At 35.0% G+C, this 24,726-nt stretch overlaps 1 protein-coding gene across 1 annotated transcript; it reads left to right on the top strand.

Annotated features, from left to right (window-relative positions):
• Positions 1-6,580: 6,580 nt before the first annotated feature.
• On the top strand, positions 6,581-21,338 carry DUBAI (Deubiquitinating apoptotic inhibitor). The gene is made up of 11 exons (XM_077445294.1): positions 6,581-6,774; positions 14,724-14,800; positions 15,465-15,612; positions 15,701-15,868; positions 15,953-16,194; positions 16,273-16,428; positions 16,514-16,657; positions 18,275-18,456; positions 19,334-19,513; positions 19,591-19,805; positions 20,024-21,338. Exons 3-11 carry the CDS (start codon positions 15,477-15,479, stop codon positions 20,989-20,991), a joined length of 2,391 nt encoding a protein of 796 aa, XP_077301420.1. The 5' UTR covers positions 6,581-6,774; positions 14,724-14,800; positions 15,465-15,476; the 3' UTR covers positions 20,992-21,338.
• The last annotated feature ends 3,388 nt before the right edge of the window (positions 21,339-24,726 follow it).

Raw genomic sequence — 24,726 nt, forward strand, 5'->3', positions numbered from 1 at the left:
CGCTACCGAGTTTGTTCCCACCACCGAGTCCCGATCAGCTCAGCCTGGATCGGCAGACGATACTGGAAGTACAGCTTCAGTATACATCCGGCTCGAAGGACCACAATGTACAGACTCCAGGGATGTTCAACTCGAGAGCACCCCGGAAGTCGGTTTCTTAGAAGCTCGTGGTAAGCGTGGGCGGGACTGGTCTCCTCCAAGGGATCTACAGGTCGTCGTCTGCGGTCTGGTCTCTGCTGATGTCTATCTCTCTCTCTCTCTCTCTCGTACAGTGTGCGTAAGGGAGTGTGATACAGGACAAAGGCGGGAAATTATACAATAATGATAACAGGTTGTAATTCTGTTTGTATGGTGACTGTATTTTATATATGTATAAATACAGAGAATAAGCAGGGGGGGGGGGGGGAGTCCGTCGTGAAATTAGCGCGCACGTGTTCGAGAGGTTATGATAACCTCACTCCTCACGTGACTACGTGATCTGACTTCGACGAAGAAAGACCAGGATTTCCTCACTTCTCACCGGACGTATACTGAAGCTGTACTTCCAGTATCGTCTGCCGATCCAGGCTGAGCTGATCGGGACTCGGTGGTGGGAACAAACTCGGTAGCGAACAGAGATGTTCACTCGACCGAAGCGGAAAACGAATAGCAGGCGGGGACGCGCGCTCGGCGCCGATCTCCCTCCAAAACGGCTCCTTTGGTCGTAACGCCACGAAAGCTGACCATGAAGACTTGGTCGGAACATACTCCCCCCGTTGGAATCCAGAGGATCGGATTCCAAAACAAATGAATTAATCAAGAGACTAATGAAGAATGACAAATGAGATAACAAAAGAACACAACAAAAAAGACATAAACAATACACAATCAGTAATCAAAACAAAGGTTCGTCCACCGTCAATCGTCCGGCTGTACATTAACAGCTGACTAAGCCCGCAAGAAACAACCAACAAGGTAAACAAACAAACAAACAAAAAACAATAAAAAACCAACACCAGTGCTAGGTAACAATATTGTTAAGCCGTTACATGTCCCATATGCATTGATAGCTCCATTACCAACACCAATCAACAAACAAGAGACAAAAAAAAACTAAATGGAAACACATTTAACTAAATCACAACACAAATTAAAGACGCCAACTTTAATGGGGGACGTTTTGAACGTTCGCCACACCGTTGCACAAATTCACTGAGTGCTGCTCGACTGGCAGTCTAGCTACTCGCCGGACTGCTCGCTTGGTGTTGCTGATGGAGGAGTAGTAGGACCTACTCCTGTGCCCCTGTCTGCCAGGGGCCGCTGCTGCATGTGCTGGTGTGGTAACACCCTCGCTCCGGGCTGATCGACCAGATCCTCCTGCTGTTGCGCAACTAGTGGTGCGCCAACTAGGAACTGGCCAGGAGTTATGGGAGCTGGGTTGGGAAGGTCGAAAGATGTGAGGGTTAAAGGGCGCGGGTACATTGCGCTTCGGCAAGCGGAATCTTCGTACCGCGGAAACACGCGATTCGTCCAGGGGACGCGTAACTGTCTTGACTGGACGTCTCGCGCCAAAACAAGATAACGGATCACGACCCGTTGTGTGATGGCAATTCCGAGAATCGCTTGAAACTGTGGGCGCTTCTAGAGAGCCACCCAATATCCAGCCGAAAGCTGTATTCATCATCGCGATGCGTCCTCCTCTGTCACCGCGTGACTTGGAGGGAACTAAAATGGTACGTTTGCCATTGCGTAACATCGCATGATAGGCGTCGCTGCCTATCACCATATCCACTGTACAGGGAATATCGAATGACGGATCGGCAAGGGGGAGATGAAGCGGCAAATGGCTCCGAATCTCGGACACGTTGCGCGATGGAAGTTGATTCGCGATCTCGGGCATGATTGCGCAATCGAGATCAACACTGGAGCCCTGATTGGGGATGCGCGGTAGAATTCGAATTACCGCGCCACTAGTAATGGACGTCCTATTTGAACCTATTCCTACCAGGTTGACGTCCATCCTTTTCGACTTTAAGGCGAGTCGCCTTCTTAAGTCTTCAGAGATGAGGTTGAGTTCGGAGCCGTTATCTAACAATGCTCGAACCTTGTGCGAACGCCCATCTCCGCCGCGAACTTGTACTTCCACGGTGGATAACAGGACAGTTCGGGCGTGAGAAGGCGATACGCGTCTCACCGAGTGTAAAACCAACGATGATTTTACGGGTTTGGCGTTCTCTGATTTCTTTGGGCTCCGATAATGTTTGGCCTTATTTGAAGGCGAAGTTTGGTATGGAGTTGAGTCATGTAACATGGTGTGATGGGCATGACCGCATTTGAAGCATCTCTGCTTGGTTTGGCACGCGTGAACTATGTGCCCTGGCCTCAAGCAGTTGAGACATAGTCGACGTTTTATGGCGTTCGACCTACGCTCATCACCGCTCATTTGGCGGAATGATGGACAGGCTAGCAGAGAATGACTTCCGCTGCAACTGATGCAGGAGGGGCGTTCCCTCCTCACATGCAGAACTGCTGCCTTCGGATTCGTAATGGTTCTTGGTCGAGGATTCGACTCGCCTTTTAAGACGAAGTCGGCATTTTCCATCGATTGGCACTGGCACGTTAGAAAATGCATTATTTTGCTAAACGTGCAGTCTTCATACTTGGGAGTCTGAAGCTCCCATTGCTGAAGTGTACTCCGGTCGAGTTTTCTGGTGATAAACATCACCAGAATCTCGTTCCAGGTCTCGACCCGGACGCCCAAGTTAACGAGCGCACGTACATGCATGTTGGCATCATCTATGAGACGACGCAGACTGACGTGATTGTTGCTCACGACTGGCTCGGCTTCAAGCAATGCCTGAAGGTGATACTGAACAACAATTTTTTTGTTGTTATAGCGTTGATCCAAAATGGACCACGCGCTCGTAAATGAATCTGAAGCTAATTCCAAGCCGTCAACTAAACGTTGGGGCTCTCCTTTTAGGCTTCCTAGTAAGTATTGGAACCGGGCGATTTGCGAACTCTCGCCGGCCATAGCGGCCAAGAAGCGTTGTGAAAAAAGCGGCCAATTTTGGACGTTGCCTTCGAAGGTGGGCAACTCCAAACGGGGCAATTTTATTGCCGAATTTGATTGCGGTACAGGTGACATTGTGAGGTTAGCGCCATCTAACGGTGAAGCGCTCAATTGCGGCTCACGCAAATTGATTGCTTCGGTGCATCGCACGAAGGCGGCCATATGCTCCCTATCAAATAGGTCCACGACGGATTCGGAGGCCTGCGCCTCTTCTTGGTCCAGCTCGTTTATCTGAGCTTGGATCGCTTCGAATTCAGACAGTAATGGTCTGATTGTTTCGAGCCTGATTCTGAGCTCGAAGATGCTCAGATCGTCCCCCAATTGATTCGCGTTTCTCGTTAACCGAGCGCGAATTCTTTTCCGCGTATTTTTAAGCGTACTCAAAGACGCCATTATTGAAATGCGACGAAATCAAACAAAGGAAAAAATGGACGCGGGAAAAAACAAAATGGACGTTGACGACCAAAAAAATAGCAACAACAACAGAAAAATGCTAATTACGACCAACCTGGATTCGACGACGTTGACAGACCAGCTCTGGAAGAAATCCGGCTCTTTCGAAGGACCAATGTACAGACTCCAGGGATGTTCAACTCGAGAGCACCCCGGAAGTCGGTTTCTTAGAAGCTCGTGGTAAGCGTGGGCGGGACTGGTCTCCTCCAAGGGATCTACAGGTCGTCGTCTGCGGTCTGGTCTCTGCTGATGTCTATCTCTCTCTCTCTCTCTCTCTCGTACAGTGTGCGTAAGGGAGTGTGATACAGGACAAAGGCGGGAAATTATACAATAATGATAACAGGTTGTAATTCTGTTTGTATGGTGACTGTATTTTATATATGTATAAATACAGAGAATAAGCAGGGGGGGGGGGGGAGTCCGTCGTGAAATTAGCGCGCACGTGTTCGAGAGGTTATGATAACCTCACTCCTCACGTGACTACGTGATCTGACTTCGACGAAGAAAGACCAGGATTTCCTCACTTCTCACCGGACGTATACTGAAGCTGTACTTCCAGTATCGTCTGCCGATCCAGGCTGAGCTGATCGGGACTCGGTGGTGGGAACAAACTCGGTAGCGAACAGAGATGTTCACTCGACCGAAGCGGAAAACGAATAGCAGGCGGGGACGCGCGCTCGGCGCCGATCTCCCTCCAAAACGGCTCCTTTGGTCGTAACGCCACGAAAGCTGACCATGAAGACTTGGTCGGAACAATATCTATAAAAGAAAACTAAATTTATTCCTCAAAAACAATTAATTCAATTTACTCTTATAAGTGTATTCTTATTTTTAATTTTTGATCTGGTTTTTACAAGCCTCATATCAGGTTGTTTATGTATTCTTATTTATTTTATTATAAGTTGATAATAGTTTTTAAAGTCACTCGTATTTACACGAATCTGAATTGAATTGAATTGAATGATTTTTCTAAGTGGAATTTTATTTAATTCTCATATAAAGATAATTTAATATATTATCCCTATTAATTCAATTCAGATTCGTGTAAATACGAGTAAACACTAGTACGAGCTTTTTGCTCGAAATTTTACCGATTTAAAGTTCAGCACACTTCCAATTAACCCTTTTAAACGAAAACAAAAAATAGTGTGGTCAGAAAACAATCTTAATAAACATATTTCAATTGAAAATACTCAATATAAAATAGTAATAACAGTGGGGAAAAATCTAACTTAAAAATCGTACTTTTGACTTTTGATTTGAACTGGATGACTACTTAGAGAGATTTTAAAGTTGAAAAGTACTACAAATGGAAGATAAAGTACCCGACTATAGATTCCAATATTCATTTTGAACGGGAAATTGACAGATTTTGAGACATCGACCGAACAATACCAAGATATAAAAAAATCGCGCGATTTATAAAACACATACATATGTATATCTCCGAATCTCGAGCCAATCAACATTTTTTATTACCAGATTCATGTTCACTGGGCATAATTCTATAAGAAAAGTCATATCTCGTCTCTGAACCATTTTTCGAGTCGAACAGTGTAATTAATATAGGGGGTGACTCTAATGATATGAAAGATTTTCTGGGTAATGAATCTTCAGCAGGTGACTCGTATGATCATCTACAATACAAACATAAAATTCAGAATTAGCACTTTGTTTGGGCAGAATATTTTTAATTAAAATTTAATTGTAATTAAATTTAGAGACTTGGAGTCAAGATTCCAAATATTAATAATAATTTTAATAAATGCACGTATTTAAATTACAAATTGAAAATTATATCAAATTTTAAGACTCCAATTTTTCTTTTTTTTCGGATATAAATTGATCGCGGAAAAATGTTACAATATAAATAAATAGGTTATATTTGAAGTCCAATTTTCAGTTCCAAATCAAAATTTCTGTTTGACTTAATTCACAAATTATTATCACTTATTTTAATTCGATATGTCTAGAATCTCAGAAAAGCAGAATAAACGTATTACAGACAGTATACCAGTGTTTATAAATATTATTTAACGCAAAACATTAAATATATTGTTTTGCGAAATATTTCCCGAAAGAAAGAAAAGTGGACTTATGCCACTTTCAAATATAACGGCTTAAATCTATATATATCAGCGGTTTCCAAAAGTTACGATATGAAGTTTTATTTATTTGTAGATATGAAAATTATTTTTTTATTAAAAAATAATTTTCGCCTTTTCGCCTTTCCCCTTTGGACTATTGCCAGGCGCTTCCCCTGGCAATAGTCCGCGCCTCCCAGTTTGGAAACCGCTGATATATATAAAAATGAATGTCTGTGTGTGTGTGTCTCGAATAGGCTGCTAAACCACTGAACCGATTACGATGAAACTTTCGGGATTTGTTGTATGTATGTCCGGGAAGATTACTGTGAAAAAAAAACGAGAAAAAACGGGAATGAGCGTCATTGCAACGCAATAATTTCAAATGTGTTCGCTACCTGCGTTTTTCCAACAAATGGGAACGGGAACGAGAACGGGAACGGGAACGGGAATTGCATGCGTTATTACGGCATTGCAACGAATGCCGGCGTTCAGCTAGTAATAATAATAAAAACAAAAATAAACTGATTTTATAGCGATGAGTTATAGTATCGATAAACAAACAGATCGGTACTTTTTCACACGTACTAAATCAACTGAGTGAGACAAAGCAGATCAAATCAGAGGTGACAAACCTATAGCACGCATGCCAAACATAGAGGATTTCTTTGGCACGTAAATAATTTCTAACATATTGACTAAAATATAATGATTTCGATTTTTAAAAAATTATCTGAGGCGCTTAAAAATTATATAGAGTTAGTTGGATAATCATTTAATTAAATAAGATTTAAATAAAAATAAAAATAAATAAGGGTTGCTCGAATAAATATGTGTTATAAAGAGGCTTTCACCGAATGGCTATAAATATTAACGATGATAAAAATGCCGGTGATTTTTTACTAGCCTCTTCTTATTTTTTTATTTGAAATTGTATTCGTGCGGAGAAATGATTTACTACGCTATTTATTTATTAGACATTTTCTAGGCTGTACAGGAAAAATGCTCTGCGGTGACAAGCCAGTGCATTATATGGAGAGCGGTCGGTCGGGGTGGTTGTTCGCTCGGAACGTTTCGATTTTTTTTTCAACCGGGGACTCCAGGTCCGTTCGCCACACACAAGAAAGGACGGTGGGGGCGACGCCGAGCGTCCAGGCCGCGGTGGGGCCCCCGTCACCATCCCGAGTAAGTATACGAGAAACTAGAGCGCGCACGAGCCTTATGCGCATGCGCGCGCCACAGTTGACTTTTGTGTGTGTCGACCGTCGCCCTCTCACCACCCACCACCCACCATTCCCCCGTCGTGCAGAGCTTCCCCCAACCCCAAGGCTCAGCCCTCTTCACAGTGCCTTCGCCCCCAGCGCCCCCTCCCCAGCTACCCCCTCCGATGTGACGTGTCAAAGCATGTCCAGTTGTTTACAGTCGAGACATGTCAGATGATCGACGCGCCCTCTCCACCTGACCTCTCCACGCTGACCCCCTCTCCTCCCCACTGCAATCCCTCCCATTCTTCGAATACATAAACAAAGGAAACGTAAAAACATTAAATATGGCCATCAATTGCAAGGATCGCAGCTTATATGGACAGATGTTATTACATCAAATGCTCGATTTACACGGTTTCGACTTAACACGTTCGAATAATATTTTCAAAATTCACTGTTTTTACTTTTTTTTTGTCTGGTCGTCATTCAACCAACTCATATTTCTAGAACATTTGATCCATCACATTGTATAATAGAGCGTCCTGTAATCTTTATGGGCGAATTACTGACCTACATACAACATACCCCCACCATTTATAAAATCGACAACATATTGCTATGTATATATTTATAAATGTATATGTAATTAGTTGAAGTTTTTGTGTGCATATGTGTAAATATAAGATAACGCTTAATTCCGCTTTCATATGCTAAATATATTCTAGAGAATACCATAAAAAATCGGAACAAATGGGAAAAATGTATCGATCCTATTGCTTAATACGCGTATAAACAAAGAAAAAAAAATTTGTTCCTTTTTGATTGCAGTCCGTTTAATCATTGAAATGTGTGCTGAAATTGCACTGCGTAATTTCGAAATAATTGTCGTAAAACAGCATTTTCCCATTTATGTTGCATGAAAATCGTATAAAATAGACATGTATTACCTGTAAAATGCTATTTTCTTGTTATTTAGTAATAGCTACTGTACTTATTTATAATAAAAATAGCGATAGATTCATTTTGGGTTTGAATCTGATACATCTTACTGAGATGAACCACAACAAAGAATACATAAATCAATACTAACCTAGTCAAAATATTCCAGATTAAAATACTTTAAACAATAATTATATACAGATAAATGAAATGGTTATTCAATAAGAATCAATATTACATTCTTAATTTCAAATTAAAAATAATAATATATATATATAATTTATAAAATTGAATACAAACATACGGTTGCAAACATATTGCTAAATTTAATGAGCTTACTTCTTACATAGTGCATAAAAGATGAACTTATCAGCATATTAGGTCAGATCCTTTATGCAGGACTATATTTGAATTGCAGATATCATTTGAAAACAGCCACAGTGTTGTTGCAAATGAATAATGCATATTGTTTGACTCAGGCTTAAATAGACATTCAAAGATGCAAATTGTCTCGATTTTCCGAACTGAACGGAAGCCAATGCGAGATTTCAAAACATGTAAATTGTAGTCTACGAATTGAAAGTATCCATAGTTTAACTCACGTAGACGTGTATAATTCAATGTTCAATAAGTGTCCATCCTAGAAATTTTTCAATAATACAATTTAGTGTAACATCGTATCATTTGCTTTCATATCTTTCGTTTGCGTCACGGAATAATTGCAATTATATAAAACGTGCATATATCTAGATGAAAAAATTGTATTTATATTAAGTGAAAAGGTTTGTGCGAATAAACAACAGCTTAATTACTTTCAAACAAAATGTTAAGGTTTGCCGCAGCCGTGAAGGCGGGAATCCACATAAATGCCTGTCTTGTTGAGCACATTTACTTCAAAGGAGTTCATGTTGGTTGAATAACCAACAAATTGAAAATTTGCCGTTTGAGCTAAGGTTAATTAAAAATTACCAGGTAAAAATGCTTAGAACCGTCTGCACAGTCTGTCTTTCAGTGGTGCCCCAAGTGGACTAGTGTTTCTCCCGACGATCAAAGACGAATTTAATACATCTGAATCGTTGTCAACAAGGTCAACATCTATCTGGTTTGATTATTCTTTACCCTTGCATTGTACTCTGGTGCTGATCTTCGCTGCTTTGTGAGATAAATAAATATGCAGCGTGCGCTATCTCACACTCTCAAATTACATGCAACCACATAAATCAGCTTCGTATTCGTATAAATAAACATTGACATCAGTATATATAAATGAAATTACGATAATCGTCAACAAATAAATCATTGAAACGAGAAAACGTGTCAAGCGTTTACTTTTTTTTTTTTTGCCATATTACACTAACAAATGAAGCATAATGTCAACATATTGACAGATTTGTAATGGCACCGGAAACGAATTTGAGCGCGTGTTTCAATATGTCAACATTTTCGATTAATGTTTCAATAATGAGGCGTGTCTATTTTTTTATTATTCCTGGATTGTTTATGTTTGTATATTATTTTGCATTATGTCTGTATGTATTATACATTTGTATCGACTGCTCTAGCATATGTACGCTTCCATATGCTAGTTTTTTCCATCTTATATAAGCTCTTATTAAAATACATTGACTATTCAACGGCTGTAGGATTCTTTGTCTCGAATGAATTAGATATTGATTTTTTTTTTCATGGTATTCCAGTTTTCTTTTGTCTGAACAATCAAAATGCAGAATTCGCCATTTTCTTAAATATATTTCTATACCAAACCCTTTATATATATATTTTTCGATACTTTTTGTTTATATGGGTGCAACCGAGCATCAAGTATATTATGTTACAGTTGAAGTGTATTTTCCAGTTGTAATATATTTTGACTAGTTGGATTTTTTTCCATCTAACCTGTTACCAACTGCCATTATAGTTGAAGTATATTTTCAGTTGTAATATTTTTAACTTGTCAGAATATATATATATATATATATATATATATATATATATATATATATATATATATCATCATCATCATTTACAGCCATTCGCCATCCACTGCTGGATGAAGGCCTCTCCAACACACTTCCACTCGTCTCTTTTTTGCGCAACACTCATCCATCTCACCCCACACATTTTTCTAATTTCGTTCACCCATTTTCCTTGCAGTCTTCCTTGAAATAGCAGAAATAGCCTATGCTATTTCTGCCTTATCACCAGCTAGTTGGAATAATTTTTCGAGTCCCATCCACGATCTGATGTTCCGGAGCCAAAAAACCCTCTTTCTCCCAAGCCACCGTTTGCCCTCTATTATTGTTTGTAGAAGGCGATACTTGAGGCCACGAATAACGTGGCCAAAATTTTCGGCGCTTTACTATATTTACCATTGTTCTATGTTTTTTGTGAAGCAACTGGAGGACAGTTTTGTTCTTCACATGTTCCTTCCAGGAGATCTTTAATATCTTCCGGTAACACCACATTTCAAAGGAATCTATCTTGTTCAAGCTTGCCACTAATAGCGTCCTCGTTTGCATTTCTATTTTTCTTCTTATTTCCATTTCCGAACTGATATATGTATGTATAAATCATTGCTTCTAGGTGTATGTAACGAGCAACCTGTTCAACCATTTGTTACACTAACACAATCGAATACACGGCAGTTAAATGAACAGCCTCTAGATATCGCAAATAGTTTTAGTAAAGTGACAGTACGCAACCAGTGATTGACGTTACATCGAACAATATACTAAATTCAGGGACACTCCGACAAAAATAATAACATAAAGCGATTTGATAAAGTCAGGGTTTGTTTCACAGCGAATTTTTAGCGTTCATTGCAATGTAAAAACTAAAACGCATTGGTCGGTAACATTTTCGATTTATAGACAAATCTTGAATAAATATTTTTAATTATTTAAATTATAGAACTGTCGGACAGATTGTTGGCGAACCTACCAAATTCATGTAACTGCTGTGTATTTATTTGTGTTAGTGTAAATGTGTATATTGAATGCTCGGTTGCGCCCATATAACAAAGAAGTACCCATTTATTTATTTTACGAAATTAGCGGTGCTTAATTTTTGTCTTTTGTTATATGTATGCTGATATTTAGAACTACATATGTACATATAAAGGATAAATGAATATGCATAAAGGATCCGAGCAATATTTCATCTTTTGTACTTTTTGATGCTTATATGCAAAGATCGGCTACATGTGAGTGCGCTATTCTGATATATGGTCAATTTCTTAGAAAAACCATCAGTGTTCAAAGCAAGGTAGCACAAAAAGCTTGTAAAAAATGTCCTTTCCAAGAAATTAACAATAAAGCACCCAGGTTTAGCTGATCTCTGCTTATATGTACATATTATATCACAGATGGTGGTGATCCATTTTTTATAACAGCCGAGTGTCACACAACCCCAAATTAATTTAAAAGACATTTTACTGTATTAGATAAACATGGATTAAAAGTGAAAACTACATATGCATATGTGTCTATTATATGCAACTTTTTTTTTCATTTATGACGTAAAAGTAAACTTTTTTTAAAAATATGTACATACAATCGTTTAACAAATATTTCGCTTTAAGAAAACCAATATTTGTCTGCTTTCAAAAAATAATGCTCTACAGATATGTACATGTATAGTATTTATGTATTGGCATCTTAAGTAACTTCATTTTATAAGCTCAAACAAAATGGCGTTTTGCTTACGACGCTATTTTTGTATCACCGCCCTCATTTGAGGGAGATAAATTCGCAAACGCGAAATTCATTACTTTCAGAGATATGTCACTCACTTCTAGGCTCTATCCTTCAGACGTCAATAAACTGTAAGCAACCGACCGTGCTGTAATCAGTAAATATCTTTGACCTTTAGAAATAAATGCGAAATATTTTCACAGTAGGCGTCTTTTGTTGTCAGTCCGTAAGCAACCCGACCGTTATCAGTAAACATCTTTGACATTTAGAAATGCGGAATATTTTCGCATTAGGCGTATTTTGTTTCGTTTTAATAGACAATAAATCAATGAAAATATATAAAGAACATCGTCAGGATCAGAATAATATTTCGCGTTACGTGATTTTTCATGAAGCCTTTTCGTGTTATTCGAACATAATGTTTATTACGCGGTTCAGACCCTTTACGTAGAATTACGAAAAACATTTTTTCAATGCCAAACAACAAATTATGTAAGTAAGCTCGTATTTTGTGCGTGTAACATTTGTACGGTACGTTTTTTTTTTTAAAAGCAAGATTTGAAAGCATTAATTTGAAAGATTCCGAATATGAAGTCTCGGATACGACATATTTGAAAAGGATCCATATACTTATGCAGCACCATGAATATAATATTTATGTTTTATTTCTCTCGTATTTCGATAACATTTTTAGGGGTTTTTTTTTTAATTTAGCATTTTCATGTTTCATTTTAGTAAATTGAATGTTCAGTTTCAATAGAAATCAATTTCAATGCTCTCTAACACAATTTATAAAATAAATGCAATTTAAAGCCAACATAACAAATGAATATTATAATATGACAGTTGAAGCGAGCGACTGGAAAAAATACATTTTTTCGAAAATGTTTTATTCATACGTCTACCGATCTATATTCACTTTTTTTTTCAAATGTAAGTGGAAGGGGTTCATAATGGTTTGTATGAATTTGTCAGTAGAGTCTAGATACACGTCGGGCGCGGCTGTGTCGTGGACTCGGGAGTAATTAATATTGCTATAGATCGCAAGTATAATATAGATATGTATTGTTATATCACTTATCACATAGTGCATTAGTACTTTATTTATTTAGGTCTAATATAAAGTATAACGTATATCTATGTTCGGCCGCACGCTTCATTTATTATAAAACTAGTGGCTTGTATACACGTAATTGTGCTCTCGGTAAAATATCGCAATTCGGATCAACGGAATTAATAATTTAAAGTTTAATATGCCGCGTCTCTTTCTACGATATACGATTCGAAATTGATTTTAATATATTATATGTAATAGTACATTTAGGGAAATAATAATTCAATGTTTTTTTAAATTTGAAATTTGATTCATTGTACTTTGCATTTCGATCGATATATTGAAATCAGGAATGTTTCAATAATTCAAATGTTTACTTTGAAAAAAAAAATTCTTCCATCTATTATAGATAGGGTTGCCATACGTTCCAGTTGACGGGGACATGTCCCCGTTTTGAGGCTTGCGTCCCAGTGTCCCAGTTTTCCATAGATATTATTTAAAATTATATCTTACTGATAATATATAATTAAGTGGGTTTGCACAATGGTAACATACGGCTAGGGGCTATATTTGTCAGATAGGGATTGCATCATAATTTGCCTTTTTGTCAAAGTCGGACGGGAGCTCGGTGTTTTCACCAATTTGCGTTGAGATTCGGGAAGACAAGTCGGTTTTTCCAATTTTCTCTTCAAGTTACCAGGTTACCTACTTATTCATTTCATAATATAGTTGATTCCTTAAACTTTTACAACCATGGGAAGAAGAAAGTGTCACTTTTCTGACGACTACACAAAGGAGTGGTCATGTATTAAAAAAGGAAGGAATGAATACAAAGCACACTGCTCAATTTGCAATACTATTATATCAATTCAACCGGTCTCCCTCACGGGACCGAAAGTAAAACGCCCGAAAACGCAAATATCGGAAGGCAAAGATCTTAAGTCGAAAGATAAAAAAAAAGGGTGCATGGTAAACGGTACTATGTATATATAATATATATCAGTGGCATGCAGTGAAATTATCTCTCTTTTTGTCATACAGCCTTGTTTAATGTGCGCGCGCAGAATACGGGAGGAAAAGGCTGTTCCTGTTGTATCCTGCTCTCGCAAATTAAGCGAGTATGTACGACGGGGGGAGAGACCCTTTTTTATCTTTCGACTAAAGATCTTTCGATTTTCGATCTTTGCCTTCCGATATTTGCGTTTTCGGGCGTTTCACTTTCGGTCCCGTGAGGTAGACCCCAATTCAACACAGCGGAGAATTCAGCATAAAAGAGCATATTAAATCCGATACTCATAATTCAAGATTGTGTTTGTATCGTCCGCCAAAAATATTTCTTCTTATTTGATTAAGAGTGAAGACACGAGAATGAGTAAAATTAAATTAAATTAAACATGATTCAATTTCGTATGTCCCTGTCTATGGTCCGACAATTATGGCAACCCTAATTATAGAAGTATACATCTTGTATACAAAATCGAAACGGCGTCTGTAATTTGTTTCTGATTGGCTGTTGGCAAAGTCGTTTCCGATTGGCTGGATTGGTCCAAGACGTTTGTGTTTGATCGGTCGTTAAATAATGTAAATTTTTTTCGATCCAAATAAATTTAATAAAAAAACAAATTGAAGATTTTTTCATGCTTCGACGGTGTTCTCACTACTAGACTGCATTTCCATTTACCGAGCGACGCCTGGTAGCATCACTTGTACGTATATAAGTGCAGAACAATCTGTGCCTGGAATCATCGTGTATAGAAAAATATATCAGGACTATTTTGTTGTATACAGAATAATCCTATCCGTAAAAATCACCCAACCATTGATTATGCAGATACGTATAAAAAATATTATTCTATTTCAAACAGTCGCTACAAAAAATCATGTAACATTATTTTTAAATGGTTTATACATTTCCGTTTGTTAATAAGAATAGCATATTAATCAACTTTTCAGGTAAACATACATTGTTAATATTAATCAAAGTACGCTTTGTATGTGTGTTTTAGTGAAGTTTGATTTTTTACTTCAGAATAATTGATTTTTCGAAACTCTGACTCAAGAAATTTATCACATTGATAATTCCACTCCACATCCGCTGTATACTATATTATTGACGCAAACGAAAGTACCTGAATCATAATTCCAACTTGTTTTCAGTTTTCGAGCGTTGCTATTTAGCTTATAAGCATTAATAAAAATAGTCAATTTATCATTTGTAATAATTATTATCGTTATTTGTTTCAGGTCAATTGCTTTGGTGAATCCCACAATTGGTTCAATTGAAGAAGTAGCAGATTTTCAGTTTAATTCGAAAAATACAGGTAAATATTTTCTATATTTAGTATGTATGTATGTTTAAATTTTTTTAATTATGGTGAATTTAATCATTAAAACGAAGACTATATTGTATCGCAATCATGACTTTGTTTGCCGTGTCGATGACATTTGTTGGATTATTCAGCTTTGACAGCCTCAAGAAAAATTTTCTTGCATTATTCGATTATTGAAACATCGAATTTTCAGTGTAGAATAATATTTTCGCATTGCAAACCTAATTTGCAATTTAAATCATTGTAAACGCGGGTCGTCACCTTTTAGGGAGATTAGATATCTTTAAGGCCAATTGCACACAGAAGACTTCCTGTAGACTTGTACCAGGTTCAGTCCACGCTTTTTAGTATTTCTATGGGCTATTTGGATACAATGAAGTCTCTTATTGTTTGCAGTCTTATTGAAAAGTGTCCGTGACCTTTAAATTCACATGTCAAAAATTCGTTCATTTTTAAAAGTGACAATACAAAAATTTGTTACTGAACGTTACAAAAGTTTCGTTGTATAATATTTCATGCAAATGATTTCTTATATAAAATAGGATTTCCAGGAATAGTGATTTGTTCCATTATCACTCTTTTGAAAAATAAAGAGTTTTTTTTATATGTACAGCTCAAAACATTAATTAAAAGTAATTTTACTCTTCAATTTCAGATAACATTCAAGATGGCCGTCAAAAAGCATGAACTGATGCCTGAAAACAACATAGGTCTTCTTGCCCATCGCTTGGACATTTCAAAGGTGTACATGCTTTCACCATCGGATTTAATACAATGGTGTAAATCCATAGTTGTACTCCTGTGTTAGTATAATTCAATATTCCACTATGCACAATACACAAGTGTATGTCGTCGAGTTGTCTATTAATTTCGTTGACATTATTTTTTCAGCCAAAGTCGAAATTCCAAGTGATGCTAACGAGCGTACGACTTTTTACACCCAAGTGCAACAGGTGGAGGACTATTTGAAGAAGATGGTTGCTGAAATCGAACCCAACTCAAGATTCACACTGCTATTCGGTCTCTTGAAGCAATTATACGATATCATCTCGAATGCCGGTGAGTCTGTCACGAAAGTCGATCTGTTCTCACTCGGGTCTGTTTGTAATTAAATGTCTCAATTTGTGATTTAAAATTTTTCAGGACCTACTACTTGTCCAGCTGCTAGTATTGTAATGAGTCTTTCGCCGGCTATGCACATTGGAGTACCTCGGTTTGTCAGTGCCATTATTACCAATGATGATAGTGGAATGATCGTCGGACCTGTCGCTGACAGAGATAATCATCTGCGCACTGCTTTGACGACTTTGTGCCATTGGTTATGCTATTGGGAAGGCACTCCGTCACTTCATCGGTGCATCATTTCTTTCATGAAAGCACTTCAGGTTTGTTTTGCACATTTGTAAATCATCGTTGTAGTAACGAATGTGGGATTTAATAGTTTTTAATTTTAATTTTTCCAGGAACTGAATAAATTTGACATACTTCTAGATGTGTCTATGGACGTGATAAGTGGACTTTTTAATTCGTTGCAATTTCCAGCTGTACGAATTTTAGCTATCAACGTTTTCTTACATATTTTGGCCTCAACACGTGATTCCATCGATACTTTTGATAGGGTATAATAATTTTAAATTAATTTTGTCTGATTGTATTAAATAAGAATAAATTAATTGACTTCTGCATTACTTATTTATTTTTTAGATCGCTCATGATGTACCAGCCGTGCTCGAAAATTTGGCAAGTGACACATCTCCAGATAGTCGATCAGTACTTCAAAACTTGGTTGAGGCCTTCACGGCTCTTCTCGAACTTCATCCAACACACAAAGAAAAATACACTGAAATTGTACGTTGAAATTATTTGAAATCTGTAGAAATCTTTTTATTCTCATTTAGAATTTAATCAATACCGTGTATGTGGGTCATTACATATGTATATCCCAAGCATTTTTCTAACCAACGGGAATTGTATATTTTTCTCCTATTGACAAATCTTATTTTTATTTTATTTTAAAATGAAAACCAACAGTCTTAAATCAAAACAGAACAAATAATAAAATACATAACAAAAGCCTATTATAGGTTTCTGCTGGTAGTAATAAACTAAAGGGTAAACATACACGTAGTCATACATAAAATTTGGAAATTAGCATGAGAAAAAACAGAGAAATTAAATAATTCAATGTGAATATTAAATTTCACAGTTAGTAAGATTATTCAAAAAATGACTTAACTATTGCTCGCCTTGCTTGCTCATGCGTATTATCAAAAATATCAAGGTTATGGTCTCTCGTAAATCGAATAACGGTTTTATTTGTTCGCCACAGAAAATAGTTTTGTCTATAATTAGTGCTCACACGCGGAATTGAAATTGGGGTATAGGTACGCGACGATCTGCTCGATCTGATTTACCGGACCCCAGGGGTTCGGTAAATCAGTTAAGGGTTCGGTGAATGCGCATATGAAACTGGTGCGGGTCAGCACCTCCAACAAGGTTAAGAACCAATGATCTAGTCTATGAAAAATAATAGCAGGAGAAAACACCACAATCATCGGCTACCCGGTTATTTTAGTTGAAAAACAACCTGGTATTATTATTACTGAATATTTTTTGTGCCCTCGATGGTGCTCCCATTCATCACTGGCTGATAACAATAAATTGATTTATTATTTATTGATTTGGCATACATTTCTTTAGACATCATTTTCAAACAAAATAGAGATCAATTTCAATGCTTTGTAACATTATTTATGAAATACATGCAATTTAAAGATAACATAACAAATAAAATTATGTATGTATATTATTAGGAGATGGTAACCAGAGAAAATAATTAAATGCGAAAAATCGCACAAACGTGAATTTTTAGCAAGTTGACTTTGAAAACCCTATCAAAAAAATCTCTGCATACTTCAAGAAAAAGTAAGAGGTTTGTAAAGAAGCATTTAACTTGCACCGTTCATGAATGGAGCGTTTTTCTGACATGTTCGTGAACTGAGCAATTTCACAAATTGGGCGTAACATACATATATGTATGTCGATTATAGCTACTGAATCATAATTCCCTGTATACATAGATAACTAATGTATGGCTTGTTGAATTTAAATGAGTGTTATTGATATGTACATATGTATGTATGTTTAAATTTAAAAACGAACAACATCCTTTAAGTGAAATCTTTTTCAATGCATATCGGTCTTTAGCCATTGGCATTGAATCATAGGTTATCATAAATATAAATGCATTTTACCTCCAACGAACAAAGAATACATTATTCAATACTTAAAACACTAATAATACTTGTCAAAATTTTGACTGCCGTTGGCTTTGTAGCAGAAGCTCGATAAATGTATTTATGTATGTACATATATTGGATGTTAGGTTATAAGAGGTTTCGTTGTTTATTTATCATTTTCATTGTATTGATAATTTTAATTGATTTGTATTTGATCGATTTTTAGGTCAATTGTTTGGATTCGCACATTAAGTCGAATAACTGCTACATTATGGATGTGAGCATTTGGAAGAAGTCTTCTAAAAAACGCCAATCATCGTCTAAGGCGTTTTCCAAAGTTGGCCTTATAAATCTAGGCAACACCTGCTATATGAACAGCGCATTGCAAGCGCTTCTTATGACGAAACAGTGAGTAATCTTATTAAATATATAAAATATTTATAAAATTTCAACATAAATTATATTGCGCTATCTGCTCTTGTTGTTTCATTTTGCGTTAGTGCGAATATGTTTCTTGAACTTATGTATATTATTATGAAATGTGCTTGCATAATCGTACATGTAAATTGATCAATACTAGCAATTATAGTTTTTAAGGAGATTATTATATGTTTGTAATCATGTGATTTTTGCGATTTTGATATTCTCTTCAATGCCATGTGTAAAATCATATTATGTGTACATAGTAATTGAGACGACTCAATTTAAATAGACTAAGCAATGAATGAAAATAATTTTTATTGAACGCTTATTTGTATTTCGTTTTGCGTATTCGAATGTTATATTATATCAGCTGCAAGCGATTTATTTATATTGGTGAAATCCTTTAGAGTTCATCCTGGATCTAAGAATTGTTTTTTTATATATATATATATATATATATATATATATATATATATATATATATATATATATATATATATATATATATATATATATATATATATATATATATATATATATATATATATATATATATATATATATATATATATTATACATATTTTATAATGATTTCAGGTTTTGCATTAAAAACTTATATATTGTACATATGATTCAAATATCAAAGAACGGGTTGTACTATGAAGGGTTTAACTGTTCACATGTTTCCTAAGCAAATTAATTGAACTGGTGTTGTTTTACATTATTGTTGTATAATAAATTAGTGAAAACAAATGTTGTATTATATATAAATATTTTTACGCTACGCAATTAATGTAAAACCATACTAGATTTAGCATTTTATTCATGTTTGTTATACATTCGAATTTTGACTTTTCTATAGATTTAGTAATGGAATTGTCCTGAGCAATTTGAAATTCCCTCTGTTATGCAAACTGAAATCCTTGTTTGCTCATATGCTCTTTTCTAAAATTCCGTTCGTCAACCCGCAAGATATCTTTTGGCTGTCCAAACCAATCAACTTTACAAGAGGGTCACAGCAAGATAGTTCTGAATTTATTTAGTAAGTTGCTATCATTGCTATTATTGCAATATTCATTAAGAAATCTGTCATTTTTAAATTATATTATATTTTTTCAGTCATCTTTTGGATAAGCTTCATGAACATGAATGTTACTTACTATCAGTAAAATACAACAACACCGATTCTCCGAAAGAAAATTACGAATTTGATGATAATTTGGATTGCTTGAACTTACTGTCACCCGACATATCTTTACCCGACTTTTCTCCTGCTCTGGATATGACAGCTGGTGCTGCGGATAATATTTGCGATCTCAAAAATGAAGATGGAGGTATTTGGATAATATTCAATTTAATAAAACTTTTATGAACGACAATTAAAAATAAAACTTTATCTATTGATACTTTCATATATGAATACAGTAAAAATTGATGTAATTATAATAAATACATATGCAAAAAATTTGTATTCTAATGACAAATATCTCTCAAGCAAAAAAAGATTTATTCAATTCTAAACATCTACATATGAATGTTATAAACTTTTCAGGTGGACGCAAGCGATACAATATAGAAAATTTAGATGGAAAACGAAGATATATGAGATTTGAACAGAACAGTTCTAACCCAGATTCAGCCACGCTTCGAACATTAGTGCAAAAAGTGTTTGCGGGTGTGATGAACACATCCACACAATGTCTGCGATGTAACTTCGTCAGCTCAAAAGCTGATGCTTTTTGGGACTTGCAGCTTGCATTCCCAGATGAAAAAGAGAAGCCCGAAGATTATTCAATAACTCAATTGTTGGAATATTACTGTTCGCCAGAAAATCTAGTTGGGGACAATCGCTACAATTGCCAAAGTTGCCAGAGCTTGCAAGATGCCGAGCGATCGGTTTCTATTGAGAGTGCCCCAAAAAATCTAATAGTAGTATTAAAACATTTTTTCTATGACCCCAAGCGTGCGAAACGTGCGAAACTCTTCCACAAAGTTCGACTCGATAAACACATAACAATTCTCGAAAAGCGGAATGTCAAGAAGTTCTATGAATTGTATGCAGTCATTATCCACTCTGGAGCCAACCTCGACGACGGGCACTATTATACAATTGCTAAAGATGGTCCTGACAATTGGTACATGTTCAACGATGCCGAAGTTAACCCTTGTACTGAACAAGCATTGTATACACTGCAAGGTGTTTGCACTCCTTACATAGCTTTTTATAAGAAGTTGGATATAACAAGTGAAGAGCATTTACAAAAAACTTCAGAAGCATCTGATAGCAAACTGGGTCACTCTCCTGGAAATAAATCAGAAGAAAACATTCTGGAGGGAAGCTCCTCCGAGACGGTCCCATTCAATGCTGCCGAGGAGACTATCCCATTTGGATTTTTACCCAAATACCTAGCTGAACAAATCAAGACCGCCAATTTGATGCATCCCTATTCAAAACGGAGCACCCGTCACAAACGACCAAAGTATGACGACGATCAGCCAGGATCATCTTCGCAGTGTTAATTTAGCCAAAAATTGTCAGCAGTCTGAATTCGTCCTAATCGTGACGGTTGAATTGTATCTCATTTGCATACATAAATGTATTATATAAAAGTTTATTGCGTTAAATTAATTACAAATATTTTGAGTTTTGATAAAAAAAAAAAATGTAAATATAAGGTAACGACACAATCCACTCAATCCTTTGTAGTTGAAGTTTTGCTATTTGAAATCAATTCGCATTTATGAATTGATGTTAAAAAACTATCTAAGATCAACTCATGTTGAATTGTGCCATTACCTTAACATATTATTACGGGTTGAACATATTTAATGTTTATTTTCATATTATATATGTATTTATTCATTTTATTTTCTTTTTCGTTTCGTATTCACTAAAGTTGACTGGACGATTGACTAACTATCAACCCAATGGTTTTAAATTGAAATAAAAGTTTCGATTCATTATTATTTTTACATAATAATGGATGTAGTAAATGTTTTAGTTATGTGTAAATATTTATGTAGTACATAAATTATATATACATACATGAAATAACCAAGATTTACAATTAAAATTACTCTCTTACTTTTTAAATTGTCATGAACAGATTCTAATATCATTCTGTTTCATTCACTATCTCAATGTTGCATACTGACGCCATCGCAATGACATTACCGCGGCAGACATTTGCCACATTGTTTCAAGGGGGGGGCAATATGAAAGCCCACGAGTGTCCAAATTTAAGTGATACTCTAGCACTGTAATTACATGCAAGTTTCCTGTCGTCTTTCAAACTTGAAATGTAGACGTTCAATGTGTACACTGTCGCTGTGACGTAAAAGTAATACTTTCCGTCTTATTTTCTCCTTATTGTTATCGTTTCGTATTTAAAAATTTGTAGTACTTAATTATTTTCCCGAGGCTGGTTTATTTAAATTTGCGTTTATTTACGACGTAAACATAATTTGTTACGTCCATTTTAATCTCTCGTCGGTTCTTTGAAGTTGTGGCAAGTGTCGCAAAATCATTTCACAGAAAATTCATCGACACTTGTATGTGATTTCAAAGAAAAGTTTTGAGAGGAAGAGTTTTCGCTTCTTTGTGTCCTTTATTAGGTAGATCTCGCGACAATTCCAGTATTTAATCACGTAGTTTATCCAGTAATTTATCATTACCATTCTTTATTCTACAAAATATGGTTTATATATATATATATATATATATATATATATATATATATATATATATATATATATATATATATATATATGTATATATATATACATATATATATATATATATATATATATATATATATATATATATATATATATATATATATACATATATATATATATATATATATATATATATATATATATATATATACATATATATATATATATATATATATATATATATATATATATATATATATATATATATATATATATATATATACATATATATATATATATATATATATATATATATATATATATATATATATATATATATATGTATATGAATACACTTGTACATATATTCAACATATTATTATATTATATAATATTATTGTGTCTGTTAAAACGTATAAACATTTTGTGTGGTATGTATGTTTAATTGTCTGTGTTTAAATCGGGCAACCTTACAGCGTATGTATCAGCTTGACTTTTCGAACATCACTTCCAAAGTCGAGACCACATCTTCCAGTTTAAATATTTACTGCGAAAGAAATACCAGAAGCATTTACTAGGCCCGATTTCAAAACTGTGTTTTTATGGTAGCTGAAGCAAGACCGTCGCATTGACGTTTTTGGTTACCATATGGACCATATTTGATGTGTCAGTCCAATACTAGCCAGATCTTATGGGATGCGCCTGATTTGTATACCTATTTGGATATATCGCATACATGTTGTATTCCACTTTAATGTTTATTATCATATCTGCTATTAGTTATAATAAAAGAAATTTCATTCAACTATTATGTTAAGATTATATGTACATATTTCATAGGTTTGTTGCAGTCAATCAAATCGATTTACTGTGATATTTAGGAAGATGAAGTTGATTGCATTCTGAGATCTATGTACGTATACTTATATAGAATATATATATGTATATCGAGAGTTATGAATCGACCTCGGTCTTTTAATTGTTAAATTGCAATCTGACTGGAAATTATGTTGATGCTTGTTAGACAATACAAAGTCCCTCAAAAATTGTCTATTTTGTTATCAGAGATGCGTTTTTTTCACATTCAATTCTCATGTGTTTAAAGCACACATCACGATTTTTTGTAAAATAAAATATATAGATTTTCCTGAATCATCGCAATAGAATAACAATTCTCATCTAATACCAGGTCTGATCCTGTTATAGTTGAAAACATATTTCAAATTGAACTTAAATCACTCACTGATTGATTCTCATAGGTCTTACTTACCTTAGTGTATGTAAGTCTTGAAATTCAACACGTGTTTTCTAAAACAGCTGCATTAGCTGTAAGTGTCACTATTGCAACGGAATTGGTGCAAAAAACGCATTTTTAATTATCACCATTTTCAGCTGTTTTGTGGCATTTTTGAGGGATTTTAAATTTATTTGTGTTATTGATGTTATATAATAATACTTTGACTGTAAGAATTTTTCGGGAGTGACTTAATGGTATTAATGTAACCGAAGTCTAGAAATACTTAAATGTGGATTCCGAGTATTCTGGAGCCAAGGTGTTAGAATTTAAAACAAATATATTTCAATTAGCCAGTAAATATATGTATGTAAACTTCAACTATATGTTTTACAGTTGACGCAAAATTAAATTTTAAACGCGTTATATTTAAATACATGTTAAATCAAATATTTATGTATATTAAAAAGGTAACCGGAAAATTCTACACGGGACAAATGCTACTTCTAGATTATTTGTGTTTAGTATTAAACGCAACTGGAGAGGTCTCGTTTCGAATCGTCACGGAACCATTAAAATACATTTTAAATTTATGCCATAATAGATTATATTTAAGAAACTACATTTTATTGATTTCACATTTTGAAATTTGTTTTATAGATAATGGTTCGATTGATTGATAATGGTAGCTGAAGTTTACACCCATTTCTTATTTGAATTGACTGAGGCTGTCGCGATAACTCTTACATTCACCAAGGTTGGTTCACATTAGAAATCGTGCTATTCAGAAGGTGTATGTATATTTACTGATACATAAACTGATCGACCTAATGGATTTAACCATGTATTTTTGAATAGTTATCGGAACAGCCTCAATCGTACCCATCTGATGATTGATTTTGACAATGGCTCGCGAGATACCATCATCTGGAGCAACACTATTATTAAATTGCGTAATTTTTTTGTTTTTGATATAATTCATATTTTAATTATACCTTTATGAACTTTTTGACTACACACGCATAAAAGAGTGATTCTTTGAAGCTGTTATTAAATTGCATAATTTTCTTGTTTGGTGATATAATTTAAATTTACCTTATAGATATGTTTACATTAAATAGATTATTTTTAATTATACCTTTATGAACTTTTCGACTACACACGCATAAAATAGTGATTATTTGAAACTGTTATGAAATTGCATAATTTTCTTGTTTGGTGATATAATTTAAATTTACTTTATAGATATGTTTACATTAAATAGATTATTTTTAATTATACCTTTATGAACTTTTCGACTACACACGCATAAAATAGTGATTATTTGAAACTGTTATTAAATT

Source organism: Arctopsyche grandis, chromosome 2 (genome assembly GCF_051622035.1).
Source record: "Arctopsyche grandis isolate Sample6627 chromosome 2, ASM5162203v2, whole genome shotgun sequence".
Taxonomy (NCBI): Eukaryota; Metazoa; Arthropoda; class Insecta; order Trichoptera; family Hydropsychidae; genus Arctopsyche; species Arctopsyche grandis.